Below are 20707 nucleotides of genomic sequence, written 5' to 3' on the forward strand. Positions count from 1 at the left end.
CATATTATATGTCAGCAGAGTTAAACAAGATCTTCTATGGGCCTACAATCTGATTTCCTCTGTAATATTGTCTTGGACTTGATTTCCCACCTAGGACTCTGGTGAGGGTGTAAGAAATGTGTCACTAGCTCATTGGTGGCCACCCAGCTCAGGGTTCAGTTTCTGCCCGCTACCAAAAACATTTGGAATAAGAGTATGATAGTTCACTTCCGTGGTACCAGAACGATGCAAGTACAACCCAGTCATCCCTGTTTTTCTCTGAAAGTTCCATGTACTTTAAGTATTTAAAACCTCACACACGAATTAAGCTAAGAGGAAATAGGGAGTAAAAAGTAAAATTTAAAGAAATACATCGTCATACATTTCAATTTAATGTAACTTTTCTGACTCCCTGAAATGTCCTTTCTCTTTCTCTTCACAATAAACTCATGGGCAGAATAAGAATCAGTTGAGGTGGCAAGAAAGTCAACAGAGGGCTGAAGGAACAATACCAACAGCTGGGGTTCTCTACTTGCAAATGTGCTGACAAATATTTGATTACTTACTCTAAGGACGTACAAAACAGTCTACTTGAAGATCTTTGAAAATTGTCCTGGAAGACATTTATGTCTAAAGTTGGACTCTTGGAAGACACTTTCTCAACCTTGTCCATATCTCTGTCCTTTGCAGGGCAACAGGCTTTGGCTTCTTGAATGCACTGTGCAAAGCAGCGGCCGTCCTCGGAAACTTAATATTCGGCTCCCTGGTCAGCATCACCAAAGCAATCCCCATCCTGCTGGCCTCCACCGTGCTCGTGTGTGGAGGACTGGTGGGGTTGCGCCTGCCTGACACACGAACCCAGGTCCTGATGTAATGGAAAAAAAGCCATCCATCCTGTGTTTCTTTCTGCTGCCGCGTGTCAACTCTCCCGACTGACTCAAGGCTCCAGCTTTTTCAGATATAGAAAAGCGGTCAAATACCAAAACACTAATTCTTGCTGCGACTAAAATGTAGATGTGTACCATCTCGCCCCTTAAATGTGATTTTGCAGTTTGTTTGTTTGTTTTCATGCATCGTTGTCTTTCCTAACTGTGATGCTACTGCCTCCCAGAAATCAGTGGAAGGATTTTTTAAATGTGCTGGTCAGCCGGGCCTTCCGGAGATTCTGCTCGCTGAAGGTTCAGAAGCTAAGAAGAGGGCTGGGCTGCTATAAGAGGACTGGGCTGCTCCTACTTCAATATTCACGGGAAAGATAAGTTGGCATATTATCGCATTTGTGCTGAGAAGAGGGATTCTTTTTTTTTTCAAACAGAGTGATATTTCCTGTTTACTTAGAAAAGGACACCCAGCAATTCTTGCTGTTACAGCAGGGCCTTTCAAAAAAAAAAAAAAACCAACCACGTGACACCAAACAGAGCTGGGTGGGGCTCTTTCAGGCTTGACAGTTAACGTGACTGTCTCTGCTGACAAGAAAAATAGGGGCTGTGCTGTTGGCAGCAAAGATCTCTGAGCTGCACGAGCAGGACTTCTGCCAGAAAGCCCCCGGTGAAACTTCTGAAAAGTACGAGGAAAAGGGCCTGTAATTATGTCTGTGACTGCGGCATGTGGTTCAGAATATTAGAAAGTCAGAACTCAGGGGGATCGTGGACCGACATTCATCCCCACCCGCCACCCCACCCCCAGCTGCCATTGACCTTGTCAGGTAGCAGATTCAAGGGAAAAAAGCCACTTTCTAACTGGGTCTGCCCACCTGAGTCTGCCCTTCACCCAAACTCTCTCGTCTAGAGATTCTCAGTCATCTGAGTGGTTGTAAATTGAAAATGAGGAAGAAAGTCACACCGAAATCCATTTGTAAATGCCAAATGGTACCTCGAGGGGACCGGTTTCCTGAGGGACGGTACCCCTGGGAAGTTGACATTGGACTTCCTACTAGCATTGCGCATGGCCTGGCTAGGCCGGCGCACTGGTCGGTGTGTTCCTGGCTGCTGCATCTGTGTGGAATCACAGCCTGCTGTGCTCCAAGGGGCCCTCGGGCAGACAAGGGCAGCATCTCCCGGTGGGTCTGGCTGCTCGTGTTACCTCTGGAGTCTGCCTGGGCCTGAAGAGAGAGGTCGGCAGGACATTCCCACGGCTGTCAGCTCTGTGACCTTCTCACCCCTGGGGCTGCCCCTCCTCCACGCTGGTCCTTTTTCCTCATCTTTGAAATCTGAAGCCTCCAGGTAGACTTGCAGTGATGACCAGCAGCCAGGAATAAATCCCATATTAAAACAATAGTCCTTTTTTAAACTCTCGATGTCTTGTTAGAGGGTTATCCTTATTACTTATTGTAGGCGTTTCCAACAGGCCACGGCCCTGGGGCCTCCAGGAAGGGAGAGCCTTTGTTTCCAATAGTCATTACATTCAAAGACGTCTTAACCCCACAGACCACTCCGCCTCTCTCTCCCCTTCCGCCTGATCCTCCGAGAGCTCCAGACAGCAGAGTTGAGGCTCTGTGAAAAGCTTCTTTCATGAACAGAAGCCATTAATCGACTCTCCCTTGAAGTAATTCAGGCCTGTACAGGGGGGGCAGCCTGGTGTCGGGGGCTGGCCGGATGAGGGTGGTTCCCTGGGGATGCGGGCTCAGGGCCAGAGCATCAGGAAAACTCAAACCCAAAATTGCAAAGGTGGCAGGACGAAGGAGAATCAATAAAGACTAGACGAGCTCTATTAGAACAATATCGACAAAGCAGGAAAGAAACAGAACTTTTTTTCACCTCTGCCTCCTGGAATATTATTGGCAGACGAAGATGACAGTCAGACAACCCCCGAACGTATTCTGTATGCTCTTCCATTCGTACTCATTTCCTCACCTCCCTACCCCTTGATTTATCTTCTTACAAAAGACATATCTGGGGACCTGAGCAGGTTTTTTAGTTGAATGTAGCATGTGTGGTAATAACTGCAAAAGTAATGTGTATCTCCGCCAAGCCATTCAAAAGACGAAGAGAAATGTGCATGGGTATTGCTGTCTGTAGATCTTCCGCAGCAGTTAACTTTGCTTACTGGACTGTCTTGACTTTTAGAAATGTCTCCCATGTCTATCGTAGTTCTAAATGCATCACATCTCCAGAGCACGGTCTACGTGATATTTTATCTGAACCCTGGGTTAGGTCAGAATGGGATAAGCCAGCAGAACTGCACTGGGTGAGACCTGCCACCACGCGTCCCCTTCAGAATGACCTTTCTTGACCTTCTTGTCACTTAATCCAAACCTCCCAGGTGGCCCAAGAGGGATCTCTTCTAATCTCCTGGACAGTCTGTGGTCACAAACCTTCTTGGTCACCACCTTTTCCACTTTCCTGCAGTGTCCCTGCCTCCTTCTCGTTGTCCCCATCACCGTCATTTTCCGTGAGAGAGCTCAAGTTCTTCCCAAAGTATGTGGTGTGGCCTGTCCAGCTTGTTCTGGGGTCAGCAGGATTAAGATAGAGCATGCGATTAAACAGAAACTCCCAGTTCTATCAGTGCAGCAGGCTGTTGGCACACGGACGTGCAGCCAGCAACTCATTTCACCTGCAGTAGAAAGAAAATGAGAGCATGTGCGCAAATGAAAGCCTAGGAAACACTCCCACTGGCTCCTGTATTTCCAACTCCTTTTCCATCTAAAATTTCCTAATATCTCTTTGAATCAATCCAGAATGCTCCAGAATCCTGTTATTATCACTGGTCCTCTCAGTAGGAAAAAATCCAGCTGCTCCAAACTGAAAGTCCTATACATTATACCCCCAGTAATGGGTCTTACCCTCCTGTCTTAACCTCCTCTCATTTAATCTCGCTGCCTTGGAAGCCGATCCCAGCAGCTAGTGGTCATCTTACGCCCAGAAGACTGATGCTGGGAGATAAGACAGATGGGTCCTCGCCCAAATTCCCCCACTAACCAATAATGAGACCCAGATCTTGTTGAGGAGAGTGTAGGTCATTGAACATCTCTGGTCCCCAGTTTTCCCATCTGTGGATTGGGACTAGTTTGCTACTGGGACTAGTCTAAGATTCTAGAGGATCGTCATGAAAATAGTTTCATCTTACTATCTTCTTCTTATGCTAAGCTCTTCGTTACAAGCACCAAATAGGTTGAGTTTAGAAACTGAAAAATTAGGAAATAGATAAACATGCAAGAGCTCAGGAAGTTGTTTGGGAAGCCCCCGTGGGAGAGGCGAGAGCGTGGTTCCTGTGTTGTTTGTGCTGCCAGCTTCTTAGGACCCTGAGCGTTATCTCCATTCACTGCTGGTTTGACAGTTCCCAGCGCCTGCCAAGGAAAGGGCCCACCCTGTAGGGATGCAGACAGTTAGAAGACTCTCTGATCACAGTCCTGTCACGAAGGCTGCATTCCATAGCTCTCCTGACTCTACTCCATTTTATTCTTGAAGCATGGCCTTATGCAGACCTAGGCCTTCAGAAGCAGAGTTTTAAAGTGATTTCACCTGAGTTGGCAAATGCACCTTCACTTACAAAACTCACCAAGCCTAAGCTCACGTGTGCACCAAACTGCGTAGCTGCATTTCTGGATGTCTTGAGATATCAAGAGAGAGGTGGGAAAAGACATGTAGTGACCAAAGGGAGAGTCCAAGATGTTGAGAAGCTTCCAATGAAGAGATTAGGGCAGAATTGAGATTTTCTCAGCCCTGGGATCATTTCAAAAGCATTCCATGGGAATAGCTTCTGAGCTTCTGATTCCCTCTGCCAATCAAAACAGAATATGATATTCTCCATTTTTTCCTGCTTAATATCAAAATGGCCTCTACCTATTTCTTCAGGAATGCACTTCACTTGTTCATGCATTCAAGGCTCTGAAGCCGGAAATGTCTGAATTTGGCCTTCACCTGGTATCACGGAAAGACAGTCGGTTGATTGTTAAGGGCGTGTTGGCTGTGTGTTTGGTTTTCCATGAACCCTCATATCATGTTGAACTCAGTCAAGGTACAAACCTACAGAAACAACAGTCAAGTTGCCACAATGAAAAGAAACCTACACAGTAGGGCACTCTGAAATGGAGTACACATTTCTTACAGTTTATGTTTCTGCCAAGCGAAGTGTGTTTTGAGTAAAGCTTCTCTCACAGTCTGTGACGTAGACAGAATTGTAAGTGTCTTCTAGATGTTGCGTGTCCCTTCGTTGTTTCAGGTGTGGCGTGACATTCTCCATGTGATGTTCTTTTGCTCTAAATATTGACCATTCCTCCTATCAATGGTGTCTCACCAACCAGGCACAGCCATTGCCAGGGCTGACTTCTGTCTTGCTCAACCGAGACCTTGATCCAGTTTAGTAATCTCAGGATTTTGAGTGACAAGGATACAGTTCATGGGCCATAGTTTCAGGCTAACAGCACTGGGTGGAGGAAAGAGCTGGGCAGAACATCCCCTGATCTCTTGTCATCTCATCAATAAATATTTATTGAATAACTTGCATGTGCTAGGTTGAGGCGCTATGCTGTGTGTAGTTAGTTAACCCTTTGCACGACTTAAAGAAGGGCAGGGAAACAGGGAGAATGAAAGAGAAAGCATCTGTAATGGGGGGGTCCTCATATTGATCCCCATTACCTGTTGTTACCCCCGCCCCATAAACACAAAGTGTTATTTTCCCAAATTTAAAAGAAATAAACATATATATGGAATCTAAAAAAAAAAAAAGATTCTGAAGAACCTAGGGGCAGGACAGGAATAAAGACACAGACGTAGAGAACGGACTTGAGGATACGTGGAGGGGGAAGGGTAAGCTGGGACGAAGTGAGAGAGCGGTACGGACATATACACTACCAAATGTAAAATAGATAGCTAGTGAGAAGCAGCTGCATAGCACAGGGAGATCAGCTTGGTGTTTCCTGGCCACCTAGAGGGGTGGGATAGGGAGGGAGGGAGGGAGACGCAAGAGGGAGGAGATATGGGGATATATGTATATGTATAGCTGATTCACTTTGTTATACAGCAGAAACTAACACATCATTGTAAAGCAATTATACTCCAGTAAAGATGTTAAAAAAAGAAAGAAAGAAAGAAAGAAGGAATAGCCTACCATGGGCAGAGCAGGAACTACTCAGAAATCGGGACTATCTTTGACAGGAGGAGAAAGCCCGTCAATTGCTCAGCCTTTGTTGGAGGGACTACTAACTAGTACCTACTTGGAAAATGAGAAAAATGGAGCCATACGTGTGCTATTTCTTCAAATATCCTGGCGGGAAACCAAGCTAAGGTGTTAAAGGAAAAGAACCAGCAGCCGAGATCACCCCATCTCTATAGAGGTGTTCATTTTATTTTTAATTGGAGTATAGCTGCTTTACGCTGCTGTGTCAGTTTCAGCTATACAGCAAAGTGAATGCATAAAATAGAGGTGTTCAGTTTTCAAGCCCCAGTTTCTTCTGGGGATTCTTTTTATGGCTGAAACTAGAGGCGGGGGCTGGGAAGTCTGTTCGGAGCAGGCAGCGGCTGGAGTCCTCTCTGGAGCAGAGTCAGCAAATCCCCCAGCTGCTGCCACGTCCTCAGGCCTCAGCTTCCCAGGGTGTTTCCTTTCTGTGTTTGAAGACCTGTGACGAAGTCACAGCAGATAAGCCACCCAGAAAACAGGTTCTGACAGTCAGTGGCAGGCGCCTTTCAGATTTCAATTTAAAACCAGTGCATGGTAAAGCGTCTCAAAGCTGCAAAAGACCTTTGGGTGCTGGGGCCTGAGGGGCAGAGCAGAGAGAAGGTGGTTGTCAGTGCCCCTCCGCCCTCCCCTCCAGAGTCGCAACTTCCTTTTTGCCCCTGGCTTTCTCCTCCTTACCTCCAACTGGCAAAACTCACTCACCTCCTTTCTCCCTTCCGCTCCCCCACCTCCCGTCCTCTTGTCTCCTCTTGACTCTAGCAGTATACGGGGACTAGCTTGACAGGGCCCTTGGGACTAAGGAATGTGCTGACCGTGCCTGCTGGGGAGGCCCAGGGTAGGGGGAATGGAGAGAAGGGGTGTGGGTACAGGAGCTGTGAGCTCTAGACCATTGGCTTGCTTTTTTTGTGTGTGTGTGTGGTACACGGGCCTCTCACTGTTGTGGCCTCTCCCGTTGTGGAGCACAGGCTCCGGACGCACAGGCTCAGCGGCCATGGCTCACGGGCCCAGCCGCTCCGCGGCATGTGGGATCTTCCCGGACCGGGGCACGAACCCGTGTCCCCTGCATCGGCGGACTCTCAACCACTGTGCCACCAGGGAAGCCCTAGACCATTGGCTTTGACACAGCTCCCCGTGCTGAGCGAGATTTCCAACTCCTTCCAGACTGCTGTGCCTGATGGGATGGGCACCCCTGGCATGAGGTCTGAGCGAGGCCCATCTCTGAGGCAGAAGTCTTAGAGCTCGATGCTTGACTCCTGGAAGGCAAGGAGACCCGCAGCGAGGTCCCGGAATTCATTGACCAGGGGGAGTGGACACACCTCTCCGTGCCTGCCGAGGGCCCTACTTGGTGCAGAAGGCTAGCAGGTGCCTTCCACTCAGATTTAATTGCTGAGGTTGCAGAGGTTGCCCGCTCTCTGCTTACCCTGCCACCTCCGTGCTCACTTTGTGCCAAGAGTGCCCAGAACCAGGAGGGAGAGAAACCAGCCCTCAGCCCTCTGTTCAGACCCGCACAGGGTTTAACACCGGCTAGTGGCCCACCCTAGAAGCTGGGGTGCTTCTAAGCAGCTGCTGGGTCCTAAGCAGCTTTCAGGTGCCTGGAAAGTGACTGACCAAGCAGCTCACAGGGGCCAAGCCGTCGAAAGCCAGGGATGGGCTAGAGCAGGTGCAAACCAGTTCCTCAGAGCCCATCATTTCAGGAATTCTGTGAGCCAAAAATGGTTGAGAAACAGCCATTATGAAAAATTAAAATATGTGAAAGTACAATTAAATTATATTTAGAAACAAAGGTAATAAATATTCTAAACTCATCACTTTCTAATTATTTTACTCCATTTTAGTAGTACCTATGCCCTTGAGGTAATCGACACCTATTGTGTCTGTATGGGAGAAAAACCCCTTGATGCTGGGCTACTGAGGGCTACTTCCCAACTGCAGGTCAGTGACATCACCTTTGTAGCTTGAAGTCAGCCATGGTGGGAATAGTCACACCACGGATATTGACAAATGCTACAAATCAGACTCCTCCTCCGAGACAGTGGTTCATCACGTGCCTACATGCCGCTACCTAGAGCCCTGACCAGTACATGGCCACCCACTGCATAGACCCAGGCCACACCAAATTGAGTCCCATGGGTTTGCGGCTCAGCACTGCCCATAAACCCAAGGGAGGGAAAGACAGCAATTTCAATCTCCTGTGGTACACAAATGGTTTCTTTCTGCGTTTGTATTGATTCAGAATAAGACCCACAGTGCAGAGAACCCGCCACTCTCTATGAGTATTGTTCCTTCAGGGAGGATGTACAGCAAATTGGCTATTATATGCTGTGCAAACAAAAATGAATTTGTTTGAAGTTACAAAGTGTCTCCCCTCTCACACCCTGGTAGGCGTTGAAGAAGGAAACTCCTTCCTTGCCTTTGACATTCACCAGGCCTACCTAGATAGAACTGGACAGATTGGCTTAATCTCGTCTCCTCTGCTATTGTTATACATTTATTGTACCGAGTCTATGTCCTAAATCAAACAAACGAAAAAAGAAATGTTCTTTCTTGATATGTGCTTTCATACCGTCCAAAATGCGGTTCTGTATCCTTGTCGTGATGCAGGAGCACATTGAATAGACCATACATCCTTCACTAATGTCTACATACTGTAAATAAAGTCCTAGAAGAGTTTGTTCTTTCAGGTGAACCTCCATTTTGGACACATGTTAAACCAACAATCCACTCTCCTTTGCAATGAGATCTTGGCAGTGGTCCTCTCCTTGGTTTTGGCACTTGGGCGTTTTGTTTTGTCTTGTTTCTCTTCTGTTTTTACTGCTCTGTAAGCCCTCCTGCTATGAATATTCCCGTTACCCCAAGTGTACTGTATATATGTGCTGCATGTGTGAACCCCAATAAATTCTGTTACGGGTTTCTAGAGTTTTTCTCTTAAGTACAGCTGGTCCTGTTGTGAACTCATCTTTCCGGTATGCCTCTCTGTGTCTGATTCCCGTATTGCCAAAATGTTTGACCAAGTGTGTTTTAACAAATGCCCGAGACAGCCATGCGTATCCTTGTGTGAGTGAGGGCATGCTCCATGTGGGATGACTCGTGTACAGCATAAATCAGCCGTGGACATGTGTATACATTTATGTGCCAGACACCTACCATTAATGTAACAGCTGCAAAGATATTTAATGGACATCAGATTAATAAAAGAGCATTTTTGCTCCATTATGTTCAAATAAAGGTTGCTGTGTGACTGACTTCCCTTGCAAACATCAACTGACCCTTAAAAAAATAAGTACTTTTTTTTAACGTCCTTGGGCATAAGGAAAACCTGTTTCCCTTGATTCAGGCTTCTTTGAATTGTTTCTGTGGACTGGTGTCATGGGTATTGATGTATTGTTTGATTTCACAGGCATACTTTCCACTTGTTAAGCCAGGACCAATGGGAAGAAAGTGTTTGCTGGGGAGTTTGTGGCAGAGGAGATGCTGTGTTCTTCTGCCCCAGAGCAGGAATGGCAAACTGATTTTCATCTAGCATATTGACTCCAACTGACTGGTAGTGTCTGCTTGGAACATTAGTTTGAGGAACATGATGAGAAAAAGTGCTGTGCTTTATAGCATTGGCATCGGAGGCAGAAACACAAACTGCTTCCGTGGACTTGCTAATCCCCAAAGAATACTTTTTTTTTCTTTTTTCGCGGTACGCAGGCCTCTCACCGCTGTGGCCTCTCCCGTTGCGGAGCACAGGCTCCGGATGCGCAGGCTCAGCGGCCATGGCTCATGGGCCCAGCCGCTCCGCGGCACGTGGGATCCTCCTGGACCGGGGCATGAACCCGCGTCCCCTGCATTGGCAGGCGGACTCTCAACCACTGCGCCACCAGGGAAGCCCCCCCCAAAGAATACTTTTGACGGCATTTAACAAAAGACCCAGCTTCAAATATCTTTACTAATAAAGGGAATTGTTATTTCACATAACAAAGGAGGTAGGACAATTACAAGGTTGGTATGGTATGGCTTGGCAACATCACTGAAGACCCAGGTTCTCTGCATCTTTTAGGTCAGCCATCCTCAGCAAACTGGCTTTTGTCCCCTTGTGGGCATGAGGTGGTTCCAGCCGTTCTAAACACCAGATTTTCACAGAAAAATCCAAGGGCCAGAAGAGGGACCATCCCCTCTTTATGATCCTTTCTAAGATCAAGGAGAACATTCTCAGAATCCTCCAGCAGATGTGCCCCTCTGTCTCATGGGTTGAATTTGCATCATTTGCCTACTCCTAAACTAATCACTAACAAGGGGAATATAATTACCATAACTGGCTTAGACTAATCAAGACTTACCTCCCCCCAGAGAGCTTGGAAGGAGCTCACTCTCCCCTAAAGCACATGACTGAACAAAACTGGGGTTCAGTGAGCAAGGGAGAAGGAAGGTTGCCGTTGAGTAGGCGAGCAGCAAAGCCATGATCTCTAGAACCAAACCGTGCTACCCAACACTGCAGCCACATGTAGCTATTTATACTTAAACTTGAAATGACTAAAATTCAATTAAGAATTTAGTTTCTCAGTCAGTCACACTCAGCCACATGTCAGGAGCTCAATGACCACAGGGCTAGTGGCTCCCATATTGGACAGCATGAATATAGAACACTTCATCAAGGTTGTGCACTCACTCCCCTCTGCGGGCTGTTCCTTCTCCTGGGCCCTGCTTGCGCCTCTCCCAAGTTCTCTCCCCCAGGCTAGATCCTCTCTCTTTGCTCTAACAACTTTGTTTCCCCTTTTCCTTCCCTGCAGCAGACTGGAAATCCCTAGCCCATCACCCCACACAGGTCTTCACCCTTTCTCTAGGCCCCTAGCCCACCTGATCTAGAACCTATTCAGTATTTAAGAAAAGTTGCCCTCTGCCCCCCCTTTCCTTTCTTTCCTGTTTCATGATAAGGATATTATAGGAGGGGGAAAAGAAGACTCCAGAGGCTAAAAGCCCCTAGTGCTATCAGGGCTGATGGCAAGCACAGGAACTCACCAGAAGATGCTGGGGTGCAGATGAGCTTGGCAAGGATTATCGTGAGGTGTCTGAGGGGAGCAGGCCTGGCCTGGACCAGTGGCTGCAAAATCCCATATGGGAAATTCCTAGCTGTCAGTGTGTTAAAACAAGCTAACCTCCATCGTGAAGGAGTATCTTTTCCTGCTTATTCAAGTCCATTGCAGTGAAGTCACCATCATTATCCATATCAATTTGCTAGGGCTGCCATAACAAAATACCGCAGACCGGTACAGGCTTACACAACATGAATTTATTTTCTCGCCGTGTTTAAGGCTGAAAGTCTAAGATCAAGGTGTGGACAGGGTTGGTTTCTTCTGAGGCCTCTCTCCTTGGTTTTAGATGGCTGTCTTTCTGTGGCATCATATGGTCTTCTCTTGATACATGTGTGTCTTAATCTCCTCTTGTAATAAGGGCATCAGTCATATTGGATTAGGACTCACCCAAATAACCTCATTTTAACTTAGTTACCTCTTTAAAGACCTTATCTCCAAATGCAGTTGCGTCCTGAGGTACCAGGGGTTAGGACTTCAACATATGAATTTCAGGGGGGGGGGGACACAATTCAGCCCATAACATTATCCCAAATGCTACTTATTTTATTGTGTGTGTGTGTATTGTGTGTAGAATTGTATTATATGTATATACGGGTACAGAATGTAATTGAATGCACCTGTGGTCACAGGGGAGCATAGCTCTGTGGACGTGTTCACTCTTTTGGGTGCTGTTCATGTAGAGGGGGACATAAAGGCAGAGGTTGAGGAAGAACCCTTGATCCCCACACTCATAAGCCAGAAAACAGCTAACTCTGAGGGACACCCAGGACGGGCTATGTCAGGCTGTTCTTAGACCAGTGACTCTTCACCTCCTTCAGCCTCTCTGCTTCTTAGAGTTCCAAATGAGACCTTGCTCTCTCTGTACAATCGTTTTCTCTAATCCCAGTGTCCATGGGCACATCCTTCCCGCCCCACAGGGCAGACTCTGAGCAAAGCACCCGCACTGGGGGCCTGTCCCTGGTGAAGCGTCCTTCAGCCTGTGCGCTGGTTGGCTGCCAGAGGACGCAGAAGGGGGAACATTCCTGGAGCTGGGGTAGCCCACTCAGCCTATTATCACCGCAGTCCCTTTGTTCAGCGGGAGAAGAGATGCATCGTCACCTCCTGTAATTTGCAGTCTGGACACCAGATGGAGAAGTGAAAATCATAAAGGAGGCGAGTTCCTGAAAGAAAGGCAAGCTCCAGCCCTGCAGCTGCTGCAACTCCCTGGGGCCAGAGTGAATGAGCTGGTGTGACCTGGGATCACAGAGGACACAGTACGCTTCAACCCTGACCCCAAGTGCACCGGCCACCACCTGCCTTCAGTCATGTTTCTGTGTCCACTGCTCAAAAGCCCGTGGGGCGGCAGAACAGGCCACCTGTGCAGCAGCCTTGCTCTCACACCTGCTCACCTCTGCATCCTCACTCCTAAGGTGGCACCAGAATTCCCCACGGACCGAGATGTCCAAGGAAATCTCATCTGCGAATTCAATTTGGGATGGGGCTGTACGGAAAGCTACTGCACAGTGCAAAAGGCTAAGTGATTCGTAAGTTGCCCCCAGCCCTCTTTTGCTCAGTGTAAACATTGGACGAATCCCACTGCCAGCTGGTGGCCACCCTCGCTCAGGGACTTTGCTGTGCTGTTGCACCCTCTTCAGCCTCCGCGGCCTGCCTTGGAGGACACCTGCAGCCTCCCATCTCCATTACAGGACGCCTGTAGCACTTTCCAAAGTGCTGGCAGCTCAGACTTTTCCAGAAAAGAGGCCCCATTTCCCCATCCACGCTGAGGACTGGGGGACCTTCCTATGCTAAGAGCATGATGAGTTTGGGCAGAGTCAGTTCCAGGGTTGGGTTTGGGTCCTCTTTAAGATGATACCCAATTTTAAACAAAACACTAGCTACGAAAGTAACTGTTGAGAATGAGACAAACGCCCACAATTTACAAATTTTTAAAAACTGACAAATATCACTGACTGATATTCCAAATGAGACCTTGCTCTTTCCGTACAATCATTGATACATGTGTGTCTTAATCTCCTCTCCTAATAAGGGCACCAGTCATATTGGACTAGGACTCACCCAAATAACCTCATTTTAACTTAGTTACCTCTTTAAAGACCTTACCTCCAAATGCTTCAACCCTGACCCCAAGTGCACCGGCCGCCACCTGCCTTCAGTCGTGTCTTTGAATGGCCTTAGCCAGGGCTCTGCCATTCATCCTGCTGGATCACAGATGCTCCAGACACAAAATCCAGAAAAATAATATAACAGCTCGTATTAATTCACTGCCTGACACACCTCTCTCATTTTTGTCTATATTTTTGGCTGTATTCTCTTTGATTGCCTCTTTATATGACAACTAGTTTTGCAATATCATTAACTAGAGGGAATAGAAAGATAAAAATTAGTTTTGATTACTAATAGTTTTTCTCAAAAGTTTCATGTTTCTTCTCCATTTCTGCATACTTCCTGTGCTGAAGACACAGGCCACATTCATAGTCACAATCCAATCTCTGCCAGTACGTTCATGAGGCCAGGTGAGTGGGCGCAGGGGACAGGAGTGTTCCTGGAAGCCGCCCCTTCAGTGGGACAGCTAGGGATAACCAGACGATTACAGAAGTGATTGCAAGCCAGGTCAGAATAACCCACCATAACCTATATGGGAAACGAATCGAAAAAGAATGAATACATGTACATGTATCACTGAATCACTATGCTGTACACTTGAAACTAACACAACAGTGTAAATCAACTCTACTCCAATAAAATTAAAAACAAAGGAATAACCCACCAAACCCTAACTGCATATATCCCAACTCAAATTCCTCTCAGCCACATCCCCACATTGCCTGGCTCTGCACCAAACCAGTGCAAGCTTGAGGGAAGAAAGACGAAGTGGAAGGAAATGGTAACTAAGGAAATAATCTATTATTTTGCAATTTAGTTTTTTGTTTTGCAAATTTTTAAAGAACATATGACCATGTGAACACATTGCTAGGGCCCTCCTATGCCTTGGAAGGGACCCATGCAAATGGGGGGCTCTGAGGCAGAAGCTTCATTAGCTTATGGTGAACACTCCTCTGAGTTTTTGACATCACACAGATGTGGGTTTGAATCCGGACTCCGCCACTTAGCAGCTATGAGGGCAGGGCGGAGGTTAGTCTTAGTGTTCATGCCACAGCTGTACATTAAAAATAATGATAATTTGTGTTTCACTGAGGTTTGTAAGTATTGAGAAAGTGTATATAAAAAGTAAGCTTTTTATGTACATCTTTGCTGAGGCAAAGCCCCTGGCACCTGAGTCCTCAGTAAATGGTACCGCTATGATTAAGCATGATTGGCTCAAATCTGATCTGGAGGCAGGCCTGCAATTCCCTTCACAGAACCCTCTTGAGAGGCAGTGGTCCTGGAATCCAGATGCCCTGAGCAGGCTCAGATGGGGTGGAGTCCAGGCATTGCCTAATTCTCACAAGATTTCTCACAGGACACGCAACCTCTACCTTCCAGTGTCATCGGCATGCATGGCAGGTACCTGGGTCTGTGGTGACCCTGGCAGCAACTCCAAGTGACTCACCCATGGCCCCCAAACCCAGCTCTGCTTTCACTTCCCACAGAGGCGGCCTGCGCAGGGCCCTGCCTGAGTGTCCAGATACCCAGCTCCAGGGGCCGGCCTCTGGCAGCCAGAAAGGGAAGGACGCAGAAGCAGTGGACCACACACCAGGATGCTGGGCCACAGGGACTCCCGCAGCCTCTGAGTACACAGAGTGGGGCTTGGCGGTCCTGGCACTACCCCACGAGAGCCACCACTTCCCCTCTTTGCCAGGGCTCTGCCATTCATCCTGCTGGATCAGAGATGTTCCAGACACAGGATGGCTGTCCAAGTCTCTCCCAGGTGCAGCTGTGGTGAGTCGTGCCCAGAGGAATCTTGCTTCCTTGGAACTCAGAAAAAAGACCAAAGAGCAACTGTTCCCAGCAGGCCAAGCTAACAAAACGGTGGTGGAGGAAAAGAATAATTGACAGGGAGGAACGCACACAGGAAGGCACCACAGGAAGCCAACGGCGACACATGTCTGGAGCCCAACACTGTGCCAGGCCCCACAGGGGACATTTTGGAGGCAGAAGAGGAAAGACAGCACCACCAGCAGTTAGGAACTTGGTCTCTAGACTCAGTGAGACCTGAGTTCAAATCCCAGCTCCTCCACTAGTAAGCTTTGTGGTCCAGGGCAAACTCTTTAACCTCTCTGGGCTTCAATGCCTCATCTGTAATACAGGGATACTTACATCCCTGTTTGAAAAGATTGAAGGATATAATGCAAGTGCTTAGTACACACTCCTAATTCTGTCTTTTGGTGCACAGAAGTTCCTAATTTTTTTTAACATCTTTATTAGAGTATAATTGCTTTACAGTGTTGTGTTAGTTGCTGCTTTATAAAAAAGTGAATCAGTTATATGTATACATATATCCCCATATGCCCTCCCTCTTGCGTCTCCCTCCCACCTTCCCTATCCCCCCCCCCCAGGGGTTCCCTTTTCTCCACACCCTCTCCAGCATTTATTGTTTGTAGATTTTTTGATGATGGCCATTCTGACTGGTGTGAGGTGATACCTCATTGTAGTTTTGATTTGCATTTTTCTGATAATTAGTGATATTGAGGATCTTTTCATGTGCCTCTTGGCCATCTGTATGTCTTCTTTGGTGAAATGTCTATTTAGGTCTTCTGCTCATTTTTGGATTGGGTTGTTTGTCTTTTTGATATTGAGCTCCATGAGCTGTTTGTATATTTTGGCGATTAACCTTGGTCATTTGCTTCATTAGCAAATATTTTCTCCCATTCTGAGGGTTGTCTTTCCATCTTGTTATGGTTTCCTTTGCTGTGCAAAAGCTTTGAAGTTTCATTAGGTCCACTTGTTTATTTTTGTTTTTATTTCCATTTCTCTAGGAGGTGGGTCAAAAAGGATCTTGCTGTGATTTATGTCATAGAGTGTTCTGCTTATGTTTTCCTGTAAGAGTTTTATAGTGTCTGGCCTTACATTTAGGTTTTTAATCCATTTGAGTTTATTTTTGGGTATGGTGTTAGGAAGTGTTCTAATTTCATTCTTTTCCATGTAGCTCTCCAGTTTTCCCAGCACCACTTATTGAAGAGGCTGTCTTTTCTCCATTGTATATTCTTGCCTCCTTTATCAAAGATAAGGTGACCATATGTGCGTGGGTTTATCTCTGGGCTTTCTATCCTGTTCCATTGATCTATATTTCTGTTTTTGTGCCAGTACCATACTGTCTTGATTACTGTAGCTTTGTAGTATAGTCTGAAGTCAAGAGCCTGATTCCTCCAGCTCCGTTTTTCTTTCTCAAGATTGCTTTGGCTATTCAGGGTCTTTTGTGTTTCCGTACAAATTGTGAAATTTTTTGTTCTAGTTCTGTGAAAAATGCCAGTGGTAGTTTGATAGGGATTGCATTGGATCTGTAGATTGACTTTGGGTAGTATAGTAATTTTCACAATGTTGATTCTTCCAATCCAAGAACATGGTATATCTCTCCATCTGTTTGTAACATCTTTAATTTCTTTCATTAGTGTCTTATAGTTTTTTGCACACAGGTCTTTTACCTCCTTAGGTAGGTTTATTCCTATGTATTTTATCTTTTTGTTGCAATGGTGATTGCAATGGGATTGTTTCTTTAATTTCTCTTTCTGATCTTTTGTTGTTAGTGTATACGAATTCAAGTGATTTCTGTGCATTAATTTTGTGTCCTGCTACTCTACCAAATTCATTGATTAGCTCTAGTAGTTTTCTGGTAGCATCTTTAGGATTCTCTATGTATAGGATCATGTCATCAGCAAACAGTGACAGTTTTATTTCTTCTTTTCTGATTTGGATTCCTTTTATTTCTTTTTCTTTTCTGATTGCTGTGGCTAAAACTTCCAAAACTATGTTGAATAATAGTGGTGAGAGTGGGCACACTTGTCTTGTTCCTGATCTTAGTGGAAATGGTTTCAGTTTTTCACTATTGAGAATGATGTTGGCTGAGGGTTTGTCATATATGGCCTTTATTATGTTGAGGTAAGTTCCCTCTATGCCTACTTTCTGGAGAGTTTTTTTATCATAAATGCTTGTTGAATTTTGTTGAAAGCTTTTTCTGCATCTATTGAGATGATCATATGGTTTTTCTCCTTCAATTTGTTAATATGGTTTATCACATTGATTGATTTGCTTATACTGAATAATCCTTGCATTCCAGGGATTAACCCCACTTGACCATAGTATATGATCCTTTTAATGTGCTGTTGGACTCTGTTTGCTAGTATTTTGTTGAGAATTTTTTCAGCTATGTTCATCAGTGACATTAGCCTGTAGTTTTCTTTTTTTGTGACATCTTTTTCTGGTTTTGGTATCAGGGTGATGGTGGCCTTGTAGAATGAGTTTGGGAGTGTTCCTCCCTCTGCTATATTTTAGAAGAGTTTCAGAAGGATAGGTGTTAACTCTTCTCAAAATGTTTGATAGAATTCGCCTGTGAAGCCATCTGGTCCTGAACTTTTGTTTGCTGGAAGATTTTTAATCACAGTTTCAATTTCAGTACTTGTGATTGATCTGTTCATATTTTCTATTTCTTCCTGGTTCTGCCTTGGAAGGTTGTGCTTTTCTAAGAATTTGTCCATTTCTTCCAGGTTGTCCATTTTATTGGCATATAGTTGCTTGTAGTAATCTCTCATAATCCTTTGTATTTCTGCAGTGTCAGTAGTTACTTCTTTTTCATTTCTAATTCTATTGATTTGAGTCTTTTCCCTTTTTTTCTTGTTGAGTCTGGCTAATGGTTTATCAATTTTTTTTAACTTCTCAAAAAACCAGCTTTTAGTTTTATTGATCTTTGCTATCGTTTCCTTCATTTCTTTTTCATTTATTTCTGATCTGATCTTTATGATTTCTTTCCTTCTGCTAACTTAGGGGATTTTTTGTTCTTCTTTCTCTAGTTCCTTTAGGTGTAAGGTTAGGTTGTTTATTTGAGATGTTTCTTGTTTCTTGAGGTAGGATTGTATTGCTATAAACTTCCCTCTTAGAACTGCTTTTGCAGCATCCCATCAGTTTTGGTCATCATGTTTTTATTGTCATTTGTTTCCAGGTATTTTTTTATTTCCTCTTTGATTTCTTCAGAGATTTCTTGGTTATTTAGTAGTGTATTGTTTAGCCTCCATGTGTTTGTATTTTTTATAGTGTTTTTCCTGTAATTGATATCTAGTCTTACGGCATTGTGGTCAGAAAAGATACTTGATACGATTTCAATTTTTTTTAATTTACCAAGGCTTGATTTGTGACCCAAGATATGATCTGTCCTGGAGAATGTTCCATGAGCACTTGAGAAGAAAATATATTCTGGTTTTTTTGGATATCAATGAAGTCCATCTTGTTTAATATGTCATTTAAAGCTTGTGTTTTCTTATGTATTTTCATTTTGGATTATCTGTCCAGTGGTGAAAGTGGGGTGTTAAAGTCCCCTACTATGATTGTGTTACTGTCAATTTCCCCTTTTATGGCTGTTAGCATTTGCCTTATGTATTGAGGTGCTCCTATGTTGGATGCATAAATATTTACAACTGTTATATCTTCTTGGACTGATTCCTTGATGATTATGTAGTGTCCTTTGTCTCTTGTAATAGTCTTTATTTTAAAGTCTATTTTGTCTGATGTGAGAATTGCTACTCCAGCTTTCTTTTGATTTCTATTTGCATGGAATATCTATTTCCATCCCCTCAGTTTCGGTCTGTATGTGTCCTTAGGTCTAAAGTGGGTCTCTTGTAGGCAGCATATATATGGGTCTTGTTTTTGTATCCATTCAGCCTGTCTGTGTGTTTTGGTTGGAGCATTTAGTCCATTTACATTTAAGGTAATTATCAATATGTGTGTTCCTTTTCCCATTTTCTTAATTGTTTTGGGTTTGTTTTTGTAAGTCTTTTCCTTCTCTTGTGTTTCCTGCCTAGAGAAGTTCCTTTAGCATTTGTTGTAAAGCTGGTTTGGTGATGCTGAATTCTCTTAACTTTTGCTATCTGTAAAGGTTTTAATTTCTCCGTCAAATCTGAATGAGATCCTTGCTGGGTAGAGTACCCTGTCATCACTTTAAATATGTCCTGCTACTCTCTTCTGGCTTACAGAGTTTCTGCTGAAAAATCAGCTGTTAACCTTAGGGATTCCCTTGTAGGTTATGTGTTGCTTTTCCCTTGCTGCTTTTAATATTTTTTCTTTGTATTTAATTTTTGATAGTTTGATTAATATGTGTCTGAATGGGTTTATCCTGTATGCTACTGTCTGTGCTTCCTGGACTTGATTATTTTCTTTTCCATGTTAGGGAAGTTTTTGACTATAATCTCTTCAAATATTTTCTCAGATCCTTTCTTTTTCTCTTCTTCTTCTGGGACCCCTATAATTTGAATGTTGGTGTGTTTAATGTTATCCCAGAGGTCTCTGAAACTGTTCTCAATTCTTTTCATTCTGTTTTCTTTATTCTGCTCTATGGTAGTTATTTCCACCAATTTATTTTCCAGCTCACTTATCTGTTCTTCCACCTCAGTTATTCTGCTACTGATTCTTTCTAGAGTATTTTTAATTTCAGTAATTGTGTTGTTCATCACTGTTTGTTTCCTCTTTAGTTCTTCTAGATCCTTGTTAAATGTTTCTTGTATTTTCTCCATTCTGTTTCCGAGATTTTGGATCATCTTTACTATCATTACTCTGAATTCTTTTTCAGGTAGGTTGCCTATTTTGTCTTCATTTATTTTGTCTATTATGTTTTTAACCTTGTTTCTTCATCTGTAACATATTTTTTGGTCGTTTCTTTTTATTTTTTGGTGGGTGGTGCTGTATTCCTGTCTTACTGGTTGTTTGGCCTGAGGCGTCCAGCAGTGGAGTTTTCAGGCAGTTGGATAGAGCTGGGTCTTGGTGCTGAGATGAGGACCTCCAGGAGGCCTCACTCCGATGAATATTCCCTGGAGTCTGAGGTTCTCTGTTAGGCCAGCGGTTTGGGCTCAGGGCTCCCACCACAGAAGCTCGGGCCCAACATCCAGCCTGGGAGCCAGGATCTCGCAAGCCGGTCACTGGGGATTCCTCCCATCCCCTTAGGTGTCCATGGTTCCCCACCGACACCTGGTAGGTGCCCTAGTTGTGAGGAGACATGAATTCCACGTTCTCCTAGTATGCCATCTTGACTCTGCCTATCAGAAGTTCCTAATTTTTTTTTTTGGTTGCTTTAGGTCTTTGTTGCTGCATGCGGGCTTTCTTTAGTTGTGCCAAGTGGGGGCTGCCCTTCATTGGGTGAGTGGGCTTCTCACTGCAGTGGCTTCTGTTGTTGTGGAGCACAGGCTCTAGGCGCACGGGCTTCAGTAGTTGTGGCACATGGGCTTAGTTGCTCCGCAGTATGTGGGATCTTCCCAGACAAGGGCTCGAACCCGTGTCCCCTACATTGAAAGGTAGATTCTTAACCACTGCACCACCAGGAAAGCCCAGAAGTTCCTAACTTTAATGTAGTCTAATTTATCAACCTTTCCATTTTAGGTTGGTGCTTTGAGAATCATGTAAAA

The 20707-nt window shown here is 45.0% G+C and overlaps 1 protein-coding gene across 3 annotated transcripts in view; it reads left to right on the top strand.

Annotated features, from left to right (window-relative positions):
- SV2C (synaptic vesicle glycoprotein 2C) overlaps window positions 1-2751 on the top strand; it is a 481273-nt gene extending 478522 nt beyond the window's left edge. For all 3 annotated transcript variants that reach the window (XM_079916961.1, XM_079916963.1, XM_079916962.1), the window contains one exon: window positions 670-2751. In XM_079916961.1, coding sequence (XP_079773087.1) covers window positions 670-853 — 184 coding nt within the window. In that variant the 3' untranslated portion in view covers window positions 854-2751. The remainder of the gene's footprint in view (window positions 1-669) is intronic.
- The last annotated feature ends 17956 nt before the right edge of the window (window positions 2752-20707 follow it).

This window comes from Stenella coeruleoalba, assembly GCF_951394435.1.
Source record: "Stenella coeruleoalba genome assembly, chromosome: 3".
NCBI lineage: Eukaryota > Metazoa > Chordata > Mammalia > Artiodactyla > Delphinidae > Stenella > Stenella coeruleoalba.